The sequence below is a fragment of the Balaenoptera physalus genome, assembly GCF_965194825.1.
Source record: "Balaenoptera physalus genome assembly, chromosome: 21".
NCBI lineage: Eukaryota > Metazoa > Chordata > Mammalia > Artiodactyla > Balaenopteridae > Balaenoptera > Balaenoptera physalus.
Window position 1 is genome coordinate 19348926 of NC_138902.1, and position 16637 is coordinate 19365562.

The window sequence follows — 16637 nt, forward strand, 5'->3', positions numbered from 1 at the left end:
TAAAGACCAAGCCAAATAAGATACAAATTAAAATCAACATACAGTGTATGATCTGTGTGAACATGGTGTATGTGGCCTTTTAAACTACTATATTTGAATTCATGAAAGGAATCCACCTGTAATCCATCACGTAATGATGATTGCCTGTGAGATCCTGTTTTGCACGAAAACTCAATTGGACTTTGGTAGACTTACATAGTCCCAGAAGTCATTAGCAGACTGCATAGGTTTATATCTGTCTACTGTATGACAGGTTCTTTTTTCCATATAAGGTAGGGATTAAAAGGCATTGGAAATGACTGAAAACATATAAATTTCTAAAATGCTTAACAAAACAATTAGCTATATGTACATTCTTTCCTAAATGCTTGAAGATATTGGAAATATGGTCATTGTTTCACACAAGCATATAATGATTCAAGGGGAAATTCACAGTTTTTTCATATTATTTCATTTATATCTAGTTGTTAATCTAAGCAGATCTAAACAATGGATTTCATTGCAGGAAGTTTATAAGATTACATGGAAGATTTTTATGATCTGTGTTAATTTTATTCTAATAGTTCTCTGGCTGTCATAATGGGATTAAAAGTAGTGTCAAACAGCAAGCTCACCTTGCTAAATTTTTCTTTTTTTCCTAAGGAGAAAAGAAAACACAGTCTCCCATGCATTTTTCCTTCTAACTCTTGCCATCCCTCCTAAAATCTTGTCCTAAAGTATAAACGTCTAAGTGCCAAGAAGGCACCTGTGTGAGAATTTAAGTAAATCACAAGAAATCCTTTGCATAGAATGAAATTAGGATAATTAGCTCACAGCCACATACCAGGATCTTTCATCCAGGCAACCTATATAGAAATTATCAAACTATAGTTACATACTTATCGGAGAAATGAGTTAGGCCCAACACAAAATAAACAAAATGACTAATATTTCATAGATAATATAATTAAAATCTCAAGGGGAGTTCTACATAATATAATATTTTGGCAACGTGTTCTTATTTTTAAGTCTTTTTTTTTCTAGGACACTCCTCCCCCATAGTGGGGGTGGGGGGATTCTTGAGAAGTCTACTCTCTCAGCCCAAGTCAACGGTAAATACACATTTAAGAAGAGACGGTTTATCACCCTGATACCAAAACCAGACAAAGATGTCACAAAAAAAGAAAACTACAGGCCAATATCACTAATGAACATAGATGCAAAAATCATCAACAAAATACTAGCAAACAGAATCCAACAGCACATTACAAGGATCAGCACATTACAAGCATGATCAAGTGGGGTTTATCCCAGGAATGCAAGGATTCTTCAACATACGCAAATCAATCAATGTGATACACCATATTAACAAATTGAAGGAGAAAAACCATATGATCATCTCAATAGAGGCAGAAAAAGCTTCTGACGAAATTCAACACCAATTTATGATAAAAACCCTCCAGAGGGAACTTACCTCAACATAATAAAAGCCATATATGACAAACCCACAGCCAACATCATTCTCAATGGTGAAAAACTGAAACCATTTCCACTAAGATCAGGAACAAGACAAGCTTGCCCACTCTCAACACTATTATTGAACATAGTTTTGGAAGTTTTAGCCACAGCAATCAGAGAAGAAAAAGAAATAAGAGGAATCCAAATTGGAAAAGAAGAAGTAAAACTGTCACTGTTTGCAGATGACATGATAATATACATAGAGAATCCTAAAGATGCTACCAGAAAACTGTTAGAGCTAATCAATGAATTTGGTAAAGTAGCAGGATACTAAATTAGTGCACAGAAATCTCTTGCATTCCTATACACTAATAATGAAATATCTGAAAGAGAAATTAAGGAAACACTCCCATTTACCATTGCAACAAAAAGAATAAAATACCTAGGGATAAACCTACCTAAGGAGACAAAAAACCTGTATGCAGAAAACTATAAGATACTGATGAAAGAAATTAAAGATGATATAAACAGATGGAGAGATATATCATGTTCTTGGACTGGAAGAATCGATATTGTGAAAATGACTATACTACCCAAAGCAATCTACAGATTCAATGCAATCCCTATCAAATTACCAATGGCATTTTTCACAGAACTAGAACAAAAAATTTCACAATTTGTCTGGAAACACAAAAGACCCCAAATAGCCAAAGCAATCTTGAGAAAGAAAAACAGAGAGCTGGAGGAATCAGGCTCCCTGACTTCAAACTATAATACAAAGTTACAGTAATCAAGACAGTCAGCTATATAAGTATAGCTGACTCACTTTGTTATATAGCAGAAATATAGATCAATGGAACAGGATAGAAAGCCCAGAGATAAACCCATGCACATATGGTCACCTTATCTTTGATAAAGGAGGCAAGAATATACAATGGAGAAAAGACAGCCTCTTCAATAAGTGGTGCTGGGAAAACTGGACAGCTACATGCAAAAGAATGAAATTAGAACACTCCCTAACACCATACACAAAAGTAAACTCAAAATGGATTAAAGACCTAAATATAAGGCCAGACACTATAAAAATCTTAAAGGAAAATATAGGGAGAACACTCTATGACATAAATCACAGCAAGATCCTTTTTGACCCACCTCCTAGAGAAATGGAAATAGAAACAAAAAAAAACTTAAAAGCTTTTGCACAGCAAAGGAAACCATAAACAAGTCAAAAAGACAACCCTCAGAATGGGAGAAAGTATTTGCAAACGAAGCAACTGACAAAGGATTAATCTCCAAAATATACAAGCAGCTCATGCAGCTCAATATCACAAAAACAAACAACCCAATCCAAAAATGGGCAGAAGACCTTAATAGACATTTCTCCAAAGAAGATATACAAATTGCCAACAAACACATGAAAGGATGCTCAACATCACTAATCATTAGAGAAATGCAAATCAAAACTACAATGAGGTATCACCTCACACCGGTCAGAATGGCCATCATCAAAAAATCTACAAACAATAAATGCTGCAGAGGGTGTGGAGGGAAAGGGAACCCTCTTGCACTGTTGGTGGGAATGTAAATTGATACAGCCACTATGGAGAACAGTATGGAGGTTCCTTAAAAAACTAAAAATAGAACTACCATACGACCCAGCAATCCCACTACTGGGCATGTACACTGAGAAAACCATAATTCAAAAAGAGTCATGTACCACAATGTTCATTGCAGCACTATTTACAATAGCCAGGACATGGAAGCAACCTAAGTGTCCATCAACAGATGAATGGATAAAGCAGATGTGGTACATATATACAATGGAATATTACTCAGCCATAAAAAGAAATGAAATTGAGTTATTTGTAGTGAGGTGGATGGACCTAAAGTCTGTCACACAGAGTGAAGTAAGTCAGAAAGAGAAAAACAAATACCGTATGCTAACACATATATATGGAATCTAAAAAAAAAAAAGTGGTTCTGAAGAACCTAGGGGCAGGACAGGAATAAAGATGCAGATGTAGAGAATGGATTTGAGGACACGGGGAGGGGGAAGGGTAAGCTGGGATGAAGTGAGAGAGTGGCATGGACATATATACACTACCAAATGTAAAGTAGATAGCTAGTGGGAAGCAGCCGCATGGCACAGGGAGATCAGCTCGTGCTTTGTGACCACCTAGAGGGGTGGGATAGGGAGGGTGGGAGGGAGACGCTAGAGGGAGGGGATATATGTATACGTATAGCTGACTCACTTTGTTATATAGCAGAAACTAACACAACATTGTAAAGCAATTATACCCCAATAAAGATGTTTGGAAAAAAAGAAAAGAAGAGACAGTTTGGCCGTGTGGCAGTTTATAACCAGAGTAGAGCGTTCTTTCTCTCTGAGAGCATATTTCTGTGCAACCTCTTCCCAGAATCTTGAGGGACAGGGATGTGACAATACGAAGGTGGTGAATTTGAGTCCCCAAGAGCTCAGGACCTGAGCTGAGACTTCTGGGATAACCAGTCTTGATCTGAATATAGCAAATTCATAGATGACAGTAGAAGAAGGTGAACATCAGAATGATTCCATATTTTCCTCTGGTGGCACTACAACTAAGCCCTTGAGGTGTAGGAAGAAAAGAGAGTCTCCCAGTATACAGAATGCACTGGCCTTGTCTATCCTGGTGCCTGATGAGTACAGGCTCTGCCGACCTGCACATCTGACCCGCTTCCTCTGAAAAGAGAGGGCGTTTCTAGGCAGCCACGTTTCTGGCTTCACTATCCTGGGTGAGCCCACGGTGGGGACCTGATTAGAATACATCGATGATTTGTAAGCTCTCTGGATCTTTTGATGTGGTCCGGCATAGTCAGCTCTGCCAGTCAGATTCTTCCTATGGGGAATTTGATTTAGGAACTGAGGAAACAATCACACAGTAGGAGTCAAAACTGAAAGGATGCCTTCAAAGGAGCCATGAAGAAGAATATGGCCAAATGGAATCATAAGCAGGTCAAAGTTTGGAATTATAAAGAAGCATATTTGAAAGCAGGAGAGGTTAGAAAATCTAAGAAACAGAAGATTCAAGAACATATCTGAGGCACATGAAGGAGAGACTTGAGAGAAAAGCCATAAATTCCTGGTGTTTAAACTCATAGATACACCCTGGGTACCATTTTCTCCTTGAGTCGCAGTTATAATGGAGTTCTAGTTCTTCCCAATGGAATCCCCCTCTCTTGATGCCTCACACCGGTTTTTCAGTTTTCGTTCTTCACAAACCAAGGAATCTACCTTAAACGTTCACAAACACAGAGTCTGGTATAGAGTAAACTATACTGGACCGGGAATTAAATAATTTAAGACACATCCTAAGTCTCCATTTCTTTTTAAGTACAATGAGAGGGTTGGATAAGGATGAACTAGTCCTAACATTCTAAGAAGAAAATAAAAACAACCACCTTATACTGTAATTGACATTCTTTGTTCTCCTCCTTCAGATGCTTTCAATAAGCCAATAGGAACCCGGTCCTTAAGGAATTTTAGTTGGTTGTTTAAGAATGACTTCCTTACAATACTCCGTGAACTTCTCTTTATTCTTGTCAGGTAAAAAAGATTCATTATCCAAAACACCCCTACCTTCATTTCTCTACACTTTATAATTGGTCAATACTACATTCAAATTCAAGACCAATTCTTGAATGAATTAATATGGAAAAATAAGTTGGATGTCTCTCCTATGAAAGAAATGTGAAAAGCCATATTATCAAAACTTCAGCACCCTGAAATTAATTTTAAAATTCTATTAATTCTATTCATTAATTATTTAATTCTATTTTCCTGGGACTTTACAGTATGCATAACTACACAAATCTAATTTTGTCCAAATCATAATTCGATAGCCTTTACCACGAGGACACAGATTGAACCAAACAAGCAACTGACAAACTGAGAACAAGCTATTAAACATGGTATAATAGAAAGAAAAGAATAAACCACTGAAATTTTAAATTTGTGTTTCAAGTTGCATCCCATAAAATTCCAAGTGGGGAAAAATAACACGAGCAAAACTCTATTGCTTAACCTGTGCTAATTAAAAAGTAAAGCGTTAGAGTCTGTCATACAGAGTGAAGTAAGTCAGAAAGAGAAAAACAAATACAGTATGCTAACACATATATATGGAACCTAAGGAAGAAAAAAAAAGGTCATGAAGAACCTAGTGCCAAGATGGGAATAAAGACACAGACCTACTAGAGAATGGACTTGAGGATATGGGGAGGGGGAGGGGTGAGATGTGACAGGGTGAGAGAGTGGCATGGACATATATACACTACCAAATGTAAAATAGATAGCTAGTGGGAAGCAGCCGCATAGCACAGGGAGATCAGCTTGGTGCTTTGTGACCACCTAGAGGGGTGGGATAGGGAGGGTGGGAGGGAGGGAGATGCAAGAGGGAAGAGATATGGGAACATATGTATATGTATAGCTGATTCACTTTGTTATAAAGCAGAAACTAACACACCATTGTTAAGCAATTATACTCCAATAAAGATGTTTAAAAAAAAAAAAGTAAAGCGATGTTATGTTTACTCTTATAAATTTTAAATGGTAAATGATAAACACGACGCCTAACAGTAGTAAGGGAATCCACTTTTCACTGTTGTCCTTTATTCTCTGTGGAGGGAGGTATTTAAAATGAAAGTAATGAAGTTTGATTATACTGCAATAGAGCAGTTCATTGGGAAGTCCACAGAAGACTTAGGAATTAACCTGGATTTTCCCAACCCTGTTCCATATTAGTATCTCACTCCCTTCTCCTTATCCTGTTACGTCAACTGATATAAACAACATCAGTCTCCTAAGGAGTTAACCCCTAAGGTTACTTTTACTCTTCCCTTGCTGGTTTCGCAATTTTATCTTATCGCTTTAAGAGATCAGGCCTTTGCAGTGGACATTCTTTCTCAGCACCTGCCTAGAAGCAGTGCAGTTAGGCTTCCTTTTATAACAGATGACAGGGCTTGTGAAGGCAGCTGTTCAGTGCCGTAATTCAAAACAGCACCAAGGGTTCTGAAGCAGCGTTTTATTGTTTCAAGAGATTTAGATGCTCACTGCTAGCTCATCATCAGCTTCTACAGACGACTCCATCAAGTTGTGCAGCGCTAGGGGATCAGGAACAGAGAGCCACCAGCTGTGGGGCTTTGCCCTTCCTCAGATAACTCAGAGAGGTGGTCGGAAGATAGGGGCACCTTGTGCCTCCAAGTCATTCATTTGTTTAACAAACATCCCCTGACACTGCCCTCAGAGAAACAGAAGCTGAAGCCTATACATAGTAAAAAAGGCTTTGCCTCTAAGACTCCCTTAATTTCCGAATTAACAGGCCTAAAACAACCTGATAGGCCTAACTTTCTACTACCTAGAGCCAGATGTATATAAGAACATAAAAACTGCCAGGACTACGTCAGGATTGTATTCTGTTTATACACACATGCACACACACACACACACACACTGAACATATATACATACATAATACACATATGTATGTAAATATATACAATATACATATATTCTGTATATACATACGTATTCTGTACATAAATTATATGTATACACATATTCTGGTTTGATAGAGCAAAAAACTTACCTGCTCTCCCTGACTAACTTAAAGTGGAGGTATAATCTCTTTCTTTTAGCAAACCATCCTGTCTCTGCTATTCATGAGGCTATTCAAATCCTTTTTAAACAAATCTATGTATATTTCAGGTCTATTTCATGTCATGAGTGAAGAGCGTTATGGAGGACCCGTAAGATACTTGAAATGCATGGTTTTCCCTCCACGATTTTTGTTTGTTCACAATGAGATTTAACACACCGATGTATTACAAGTCTTACCACATACCTTGATGGCTCCTCTCAGAGACTGAGAAATAGCACATAGTAGGTGTCTCTTACCATTTGCATCCACAATGGTGATATTGGCAGAAGCACTGTCGTTTCCTAATTTGCTGATCACTTTGCACATATATTCTCCAGAATCAGCCAGTGATGCTTTGTTAATGCGAAGTTCTGACTTCCTGTAAGACCAGGACCAAAGCGGTTGTAAGTATATTGCACAGAAATACAATGACCATCAAAAGAAAGCCTCTGTAGTTTCAGAGTTCTCAAACTCCCCCTTCCCACCCTACACACACCATGTTAAAACACAACTGACTAGTACACAGATGTGTGATTTTACCAAAAGTGAGATACATCTCATTTAAATTATACCCTGGACATAGTCTTAATTTTATCACCCAGCTCAGCAATTTAAACCAATTCTTTTCTAATTTTTCTTTTTATTTCTCTAGCACCGCCACTAACTACCTTATGCCTCAGAATTTTTTTTCACCCAAACGATAAATTTTCTTTCCTCTCTGTATCTCAATGTCACCAGCCACTAGGGTTAAGGAAGATAAAAAAGTGTAAAGCCATTTCTTATAAATCTGGTAAGGACAGATACTTAATGAAGGCTAGACTAGATTAAAATGCTCTGCACTTCTTTTCCCAGCAGAGTGACATCAGGAATTATGTTAATTTTGAATGGAGAGGATTTATCACTTCCAAAAGAAAGGGAATTTGTCATTCTTTAAAAAGAGTCTCATTGCTGGGAGCACAGTACCACACAAATGGTTCTTAATATTGAAATAAATATTCATGCAACAACAGCACACACTTTTATAAAACTACATATTAAATCAATATTTGGCACTCTTTGCACGTGGGCCGCACTGTGATTTGCATCTGTCTATATGCTTTACTATTGCACATAGCCTATAATTTAAGCAGTCTCTATGATTTAAAAACTCGGGCCTATTGGGATTGGCACAGCATTTATTAAAGCCTTTTGATAGCTAGTGGGAACCTGCTGTATAGCACAGGGAGCTCAGCTCTGTGCTCTGTGATGACCTAGATGCGTGGGATGAGGCGGGAGGGACGTCCAACAGGGAAGGGATATATGTATACATACAGCTGATTCACCTCGTTGTACAGCAGAAACTAACACAACATTGTAAAGCAATTGTACTCCAGTAAAACATTAAAAAAAAAAAAAAATACAGTGTCCTTGTATACAGGAGCCTGGTACTGACTGCCTGGGCTCTTGAGAGGAGGACATCAGGGAGAAAACGCAGGAAGCAAAGACAGCAACCCAGAATTATATGCAAACCTCCCGTAAGCTACACCTTCCTAATTTTTAAGTGAATTTTCTGGTCTTCTTGTCAGATAACATTATTAATCAAGTTGGACCAATTGTTCAAAATTTAATTTCTACTCTTCTCCTCCAGTCTACTGAATTGAACCACCTCTACCTGCCTTCCATGTTGGTACTTTTGCTTATTATTTCTTTTTCCTAGAATGGGGGCCCCATATTTCTACCCATCCAGATATTAGCTGATCTTTAAGGACCACCTCATGAGCCAGTTCCTTCATCAAGCCTTTCATGATCATGTACCTGGAGCTGCTCTCTTTTTCTTTTTTCTAAATTCTGCCAGCCTTGAGTACCTCTCTCATGAGAATCTTCTTAAAGAAACACGGTAATCAAACTTACAGTTAACATTAATTTACAGTTAATCTTAGAAGGATAGTTCTTAAAATCAAAATTCTCCTAAAAGACCTGGGCAGTGTTTACTGGAATACTATTCCAAGGAATGTAAATAAATGTTATGCTTAAAAACAGAAAGAGAAAGAGAACAAGGAAAAAAAATGTAATTTTCTATGCTGAAATAAGTGTTGCATTAAACAAACTTAGAGTTCTTTACAACCTACCTCTTAGTCATTTTATGCAAATAGTTACAGTGAACTTCTAAGGCAGGCATGACAAGTGACTAAGGAAGCCTTTCTGTAGAGACACCCTTGGGAATTCTAGGACTGAGCATCAATGGGCCAAGACCAAGAATCAATTTAATCAAGATAAACATAACAAATACATTCAGGTTCAAAAATCAGTAGCAGAAATACAGGCTGGGAGGGATGAGCCTTGACAACAATATATACAGAAAAAAGGATTTCAATTAGCTACACGTTTAACATTACCCCATTTTAAACAACTATTTAAAAAAGAAGAAAAAAGAAATGTATGCACTGTTTGGCCAAATTAATATTAAAAGAGCACAAATCAAATTGGATAAAAGTCTCAATACACCGCTCACAGGCTGAATCACATCTAGAGTATTGCATTATGTTTCAGAGTGGTATTTGATTAAAAAAATATCAATAGCTAGAGGAGTTTAGAAGAGGGTGATCAGAATTGAATAGGGCCTAGAAATCTTATCACTAGAGAAGATTCTATTAAAGAAACAGAGGTTCCACTGGCAGGTAGCTATGAACAAGATATATTTAAATACATTTCATCGTTGTTATCTGGAAAAGGAAATTATTTGGTGAAGCTCTTTTTTCTTTTTTTTTTTTTAATTTTAGAAATTGATCTTAAATGGTGAAGCTCTTAAAGGTAGAATTGTGTCTTACAGGAAAAAGAAGGCACATTTTGGATGATATATAAGGAAGAACCTTTTGAGCGCCCAAAAATGGATAGGGTGTCCTGTGAAAGCGTTAGGTTTTCTCTTTGGAAAGATTCAAGTCTGGATAGCCACCTGTCAAGCAATTCCTAACGAGAATATCTCTAGGCAGAGAAAGATTAAATTAGATCAGTGGTTTCAATTAGTTTCGAAAAAACAAACCCTGTTTTAAAATGAAAGCTTAAATGAGAGATGCATATTTAAAAATATTATGAAGGGAGAAAGTGTTTATGTCAAAAAGGTTGGCAACCTTTTTTGCAGTTCAATGGAAACTCAAAATTCTCCAGGGACATGAAGGGCCCCTTTGAACTCTAATGATACATTTAACTATGAGATTCTTCAATCCTTGGGTCGTAGAGCAGGAATGGGAAATAGTGAGAGAGTAGAAATAGACAAACCTTCTTAAAAATTATACACTGCAACAATCTGGGGCTTTAATAAGTATGGTTATAATAGTCTTATTTTACCATCTTCAGTAAGCTACCATATCTTGCCTAAAAGAAGAAAGTTAACTTGGAAGAATTAATGAACTCCCTTCCAATCACAAAATTAACTTTTTGCTCTTTGATGAGTTACCTGGGGATCTGGGAGGGGTGAATGTTTTGGTGGATTTTCATTTCTAAAAGTTTTAAAACAGTTAATTCATGTAACATGTTTAAAAATAGAGTAAGCTTGAAATAGAGTAATAGAAATACTTGAAATAGGGTAAGCTCCAAATAAGTGTTGGCTATTATTATAATTACATTCTACATTCCTGCAATTTTTAGATTTTTATGATAAGCATGCATTGGTTTGGAATAAGAAAAAAATAAAACAATGTAGCAATAAATTAATACAAACAGTTATCAATATTAATTTCTTTTTCTTTTTTTATATCAAAATGCAAACTGTGTTCTTCTAATGAATGCTCACTGACAAGATAGAGTCAAGGCTCCCATAGCTACTATCTCGTTTTTCTTACTTAACTTGATTCTTCCACCATGTTTTACAGGCTAAGGCAACTTAAATGCATATAGAACTGATCACCTCAGTTTATAAAATTCCACTCCTCTGATCTCTAAGGAATCACATGAACTTGCGTGTGTGTGTGTTCAACACAGCTTTCAGATACTGTTGAATTGCCTATGATGAGAAGGGTAAAGAAGAAAGAGAGGGATTTCATAGTGCAAACTAGAGAATGTCACTTGCCATCTGGTTCTACCAGAATGAAGTCACTTGCCGCTGCAGCAACTGTGAAACTCTACAGAACCAGGCACTGCATAAAATGCCTCACATAAACGCTATGAAACAGGCACTGCGTATTCCCATTTTATACCCAAAGAATTTGAGACTTTCCTACGTATAAAGTTAAAATGACCTGTCAGAGCGGCTCAACTAATAAAAGAAGGGGATGTGTAGAAACCTTTTCTATTATAGAGTCAAAAAAACCTGAAACAATTGAAAACAGGAGAAATAATTTCTTAAAAAAATTTTGTTAACTTGACCAAATCAATTAGAATCAATTTTAAACAAATTAAGATGTGTAAGAACAGGGAATTCTCTGGTGGTCCAGTGGTTAGGACTTCGTGCTTTCACTGCCGAGGGCCCGGGTTCGACCCCTGGTCAGGGAACTAAGATCCCACAAGACGTATGGCGCAGCCAAAAAAAAAAATGTGAGAACAGAAACGAAGAGCTGATACAAAATTAAGGGCATCCAAAAGTGTGCGCCAGACACAAACGACAGGAAGTCGGACTTTAATAAGGCTGATGTAGGACAGGTATGCAAATTAGGCCAACTGGATGACCCCCACATATGATCTGTCACACGCCAAGCTCTTTAACCAGTTTTCTTGATCAAAATGGTCCACCAGGCAAAGGAAACGAGAACAAGGGGATAAGCAGACACTTAAGACCAGGGCAGTTTCCATTTCTTCTCATTGGTCCCACACATCGCTTAGCCAAATAAAATAAACAAAGGCTCGCACGTGAATGCAACATCATAGGAAGAACATGTAGGAATGTCCTTTATTAGTAGGAGCAGGGGCCGAAGGGGGATAAGACTTTACAAAATAATAGCAATTCCCTATTGGTATAAAATCTTTTCATAACACTAAGGGATTAAAAGGAAATTCTGGCTGCTACGAACAATCGAGATTATAAAATGTGAAAAAGAAACGTAGGCGAAGGACTGGAAGAGGGTCAATGTTTTACTTTAAATAAAGAGAATCCCAGGGAAATCCTAAACCTCACACTAAAATTCACCTCTGCTTGTGATCACAGTCTAAGATAAAGTTTATCCCTTCTTGGCCTGCTGGCTAAGGGCAAATGTAGTAAGATAAAGTTAAGTCAAGTAAGCAAGAAACCACTGCAAACCACTGACATTTTGAATATCTTCGTAATGAAGAATTATGAGTAATGTAGATGAAGCTGACAAACAAGAATGTTTTTTATTGAAGACTTTACCCTAAGCCTGAACATTCCCCTTGCCTGAAGTCGTGATTTTACTGGATGCTACAGCAAAATCACAAGTAGTTGTGAAAAGACATGACACATGGAGTCGAAAAGACAAAAGACATAGATTCAGATCAATTTCAAGTCCAAGTGTTACCATTCATTAACATTATACCTACAGGAAGCAACCTAATGGCCTTCATTCTCGGGATATGAACTTTTTAATGGGTATAATAACAGTAGTATTCATTCTCTTATATTTCTAAGTTGAAATAATAGAGGATCTTGCAAATGTTAATTAAATTTAGATTCAGTTTGGTCCTTCAAAAAAAGGTGACAGCACTAATTTTTTTTTTAAAGATACAACTTCAGAAATGACCGAATGCCCAATTCTGAAACCCAATAAGCTGGTCACTTATCAGTAGCTGCCCACTTTACACAAAGTATCTAATTTTTCAGAGGATCAAATATGCTCAATGCTTTGCCAAGAGTAATTTACAGTCACATTACTTGAATAAAAGTCTTTCTTGTTCCCACTTAATTCTTTCCAGCACGGCTATTGTTTAAAAGAAGTAATTTCTGAATATCGGCCTTTCCGGGATAATGGGATTTTATTAATATGTAGACCGTGCTCTTAGATGTCTGGGCCTATGAAGCCAATACGAAAATGCTTTTCTGAATAGCAATGACACTTCTATATGTCATCCAAGCCATGCAACGAATTAGCTCTTTACCTATACATGTTCTCTTTCACAACCATATTCATTCCGGGCAACTCACTTTTTCGGTTGTTCCTTTTTGTCCTCTTATTTACCCAACCTCATTAGCTTCTCTCCAGGCATCCTCCCCTGGAATACCTGCAGTCTGCAGCTGCTTTGTTCTGTTCCTTCAGTCTAGATAATCCTCTCCTCCCTCTCTTCTTCCTCCCCTCTTTCTAGGCAGCCTCCACAGTCCTGGACTGGGTCCTCTCCCCGGCCCGTGTGAGCTTCTTTCTACAGCATTCCGTGATCATCACTATCGTTGAATTTACAACTGAGCATTACAACTGCTTACATTTCCCTCCCCTCTTGAGACCAAGCCTCTGAGAGCAGAGAGCACTTCTTCTTCATCTCTGTGGACCCAGCATCTAGCCCAGGGCCGACACGCAGCATCTGTCCAATAAAGGACAAAATTTCCCATCCACTCCCCCACTGGCCCAACCCAACTGGCCTCTTTATTGCCCTATGAACAGAACCTGCTACTGACTGTGGTTTCTGCTCTTCTCTATAACCGCCCACCCTACCGCACCCACCCAGCCAGAGGGATTCTCTGTCTTCAGCAGAGTCAAACCCACCACCTCACAGTGACTCCTGAATCTCTCCGGGTCTCCCGCACTTCCCAACTCCCATGGCACTTAGCCATCAGTAACCTACAATTCAGTGTTTAGTTTTATTGTCTGATGTGAAGTGCCAGATATTTCATCTCCCTAATTCAATCTGGACTTACCATAAAGCAGAATTTACCTCAATATAACTAATCCATTTTTTAGATCACTATTTGTAAATCGATGGGCTGCTTAAAAATCTTGACAATCCCCAGCCCTAGCAGGGTTTCAGCACTTGATCGCTGGAACTCATATGTTTTATATAAGGCTGAACTGGATAATCTCTCTACAATCTTATGACCCCCTGAGTGTAAAGATAACACCTAGGATTCTTCCGTTTCTCCACATTCCTAGCATTCATGGGCACTTACATATTTTTGCTATTATATGACAGCCACATAGAAATGAATGAGACATCACCTTGTGTGTGCAGATAACTGAGTTTCTTACTAACTTGGCTAATTGATGAAAAACAAAACAGACACTAAAAGCTATCTAAAAGTATTTTTTGCTGTTGTGAAACTTCTCTAGAAGAATCATGCTTATTTTTTCAATTCGTTCACTCTATCTCCTCCCCTCCCCACATGGACACATGTTATTAAACGTGTCTGACGTGTCTGCTTTCCATTTTTAAAGAAGGAATGAGGCATTAAGGAATCCAAGAAATAGATTTGTGCTCCAGCTTAGTCACAGCTAGTTGGGTGACTCAAGGCAAGACAACACTTTTTTGACCCTTGATTACTTAATCTGCAAAATTAGAGAGTTACACGTGCAGTAAACTGTCCTTACTACCTAGGGGAATGTTGTAAAAAACAAACAAATAAGATTATGTATAAAAATACCCTGTCACTTTACAGCATTATTTTTTTGCATCTTTGAAGTGTCACCTGCTACAGAAAGTGATATTGCTTTCACGCTGTATTCTTCTTCCAAATCGAGAGATTGTACTGACACAATCAATAACATGAATAAGCAGTGTAGTTACTAAAACCATGGAAACTAGAAAAACATCCCTAATTATGGTTATTACAGTCATTAAACACTTTAAGATTAAATTAAATTTCCACTGTAATCATTTCATTTACTCTTGCTCATGCAAGAGTGTGTGACTTTTTGGTAGATGTCGTATAAAATCAAAGTCCAGGCAGAGATTCTTTCATTGCTGCTTCTGTTATCATAGCTGGGATTTCACTGGAATCCTCTGAAGTAGAGAAAATGTAATCTTGGAGCTTGGAGCCACTATGATACGTGTCACATTGATTAAAGGACTGTTCACAAGCAAAAATCCAAGATATTTAGCTCTTCTATAATTTCAAAATGTAGTTTGATATTAGAAGAAAAATTTCTTAAATAAGGAGAAAAATAAAAATGAAGAGTGTAGGAATAAGAAAAGAGCATCATTTTAGAGTAGGTATAGAACATACCTACCAAGATGTTATAGGGAATCACATGAAGCCTTCCCAAATATGGATCTCCTCAAGGAGGGCAGGAAAATTTAAGATTCTTGCTACCCAGGATTACTGGATGTTTTAATCTGCTCTAATGGTGATATAGTTTAATAGCATTGTCAGTTAAACATTCTTATTAGGTATTTTATGTACTAAACTTTTACTTGAAAATAGTTCAAAAGCGACTGATTACATTCTAACTCTTTCCGTAAATCTAGGTATTTATTGATCTTTATAACAAAGTCAGGATTTTGATTGTGCAAGGCACTGGTACTCTATAAATGGGATTTTAGGATCTCACCTATTACTTAGTATTACAACAGCTGCTATTAATAATACCTTCCCTCATCCCTTCTATTTCCACCCACACCCTACAGTTCTTTCCACATCCATCCTTTCCTTTCTTCGTCCAGAAGTTGTAAGAATCAGAAACTTTAAATTCTTTCCTATATAATGACACAATTTCTGGCCACCATATAATGAAAAATTTTTTCACTTATTATATATCGTGTTTTTTGATGGTGTACTTATTTGCTAGGCTGTTTGTAACTTTTATATTTTACATCATTCTATTGCTAGGCATTGCCCCTGCTGTGATATGCATGATACTTACCCTGGCCTTTTTTGTATCTTGATGTTTTGTGGTTTGTTCTTTCGGTTTAATTCATTCCCATTCTTGAACCATTTGAATTTGAGAGAGGAGTATTCAGAACTGGTCTCGCACCGAAGCACTAGTTTTGAACCTGCCGCAGACTCCTGACTTTTCATCTCTTTCAATCGGGGAGGCAAGGCTAAAAAAGGAAAGAGAAGGAAAAAAAGTTCCAATCACCTGGTAATCTTTCCAAGAGAAACATACTAATTTTGGTAAGCTTGATCAAGAAACCATTCCCAAAGGCTTTACTAACTGAGAGAGAAAAGAAAAAGGGGAGGGGGGGGTGTCAACCAAAATGTATCTCAACTTAGAGAAGAATAAAATGCTCATATAAAATATATTCAGGGGGAAAAAGAAAAGAGAACTTAGATAATGAAATTATTCTTTAAAACACACTCACAGATATAGAAAACAAACCAGTGGTTACCAGTGGGGACAGGGAAGCAGAAAGGGACAATATAAGGGTAGGGGATTAAGAGGTACAAACTATTATGTAGAAGATAAGCTACAAGAATATATTGTACAACACAGGGGATATAGCCAATATTTTATATTAACTATAAATGGAGTATAACCTTCAAAATTGTGAATCACTATATTGTACACCTGTAACATATAATATTGTACATCAACTCTACTTCAATAAAAAATCATTCTTTAAAAAATTCCCAAAATTTATATATACATATATTTTATATATATATATATATATATATATATCTATATATCTTTTTTCAAGATACTAATTTCCTCAATCTTTACATTCTGATACCATTAA

The 16637-nt window shown here is 37.1% G+C and overlaps 1 protein-coding gene across 8 annotated transcripts in view; it reads right to left on the reverse strand.

Annotated features, from left to right (window-relative positions):
• The window catches only part of NRG1 (neuregulin 1), a gene marked incomplete at its 3' end in the record, with an annotated part of 224649 nt that overhangs the window by 158101 nt on the left and 49911 nt on the right, over positions 1 to 16637 (reverse strand). For all 8 annotated transcript variants that reach the window (XM_082444635.1, XM_082444634.1, XM_082444632.1 and 5 more), the window contains exons 2-3: positions 15821 to 15998; positions 7367 to 7488 (exon numbers count right to left, since the gene is read on the reverse strand). In XM_082444635.1, the coding sequence (XP_082300761.1) occupies positions 7367 to 7488; positions 15821 to 15998 (300 nt within the window). The remainder of the gene's footprint in view (positions 1 to 7366; positions 7489 to 15820; positions 15999 to 16637) is intronic.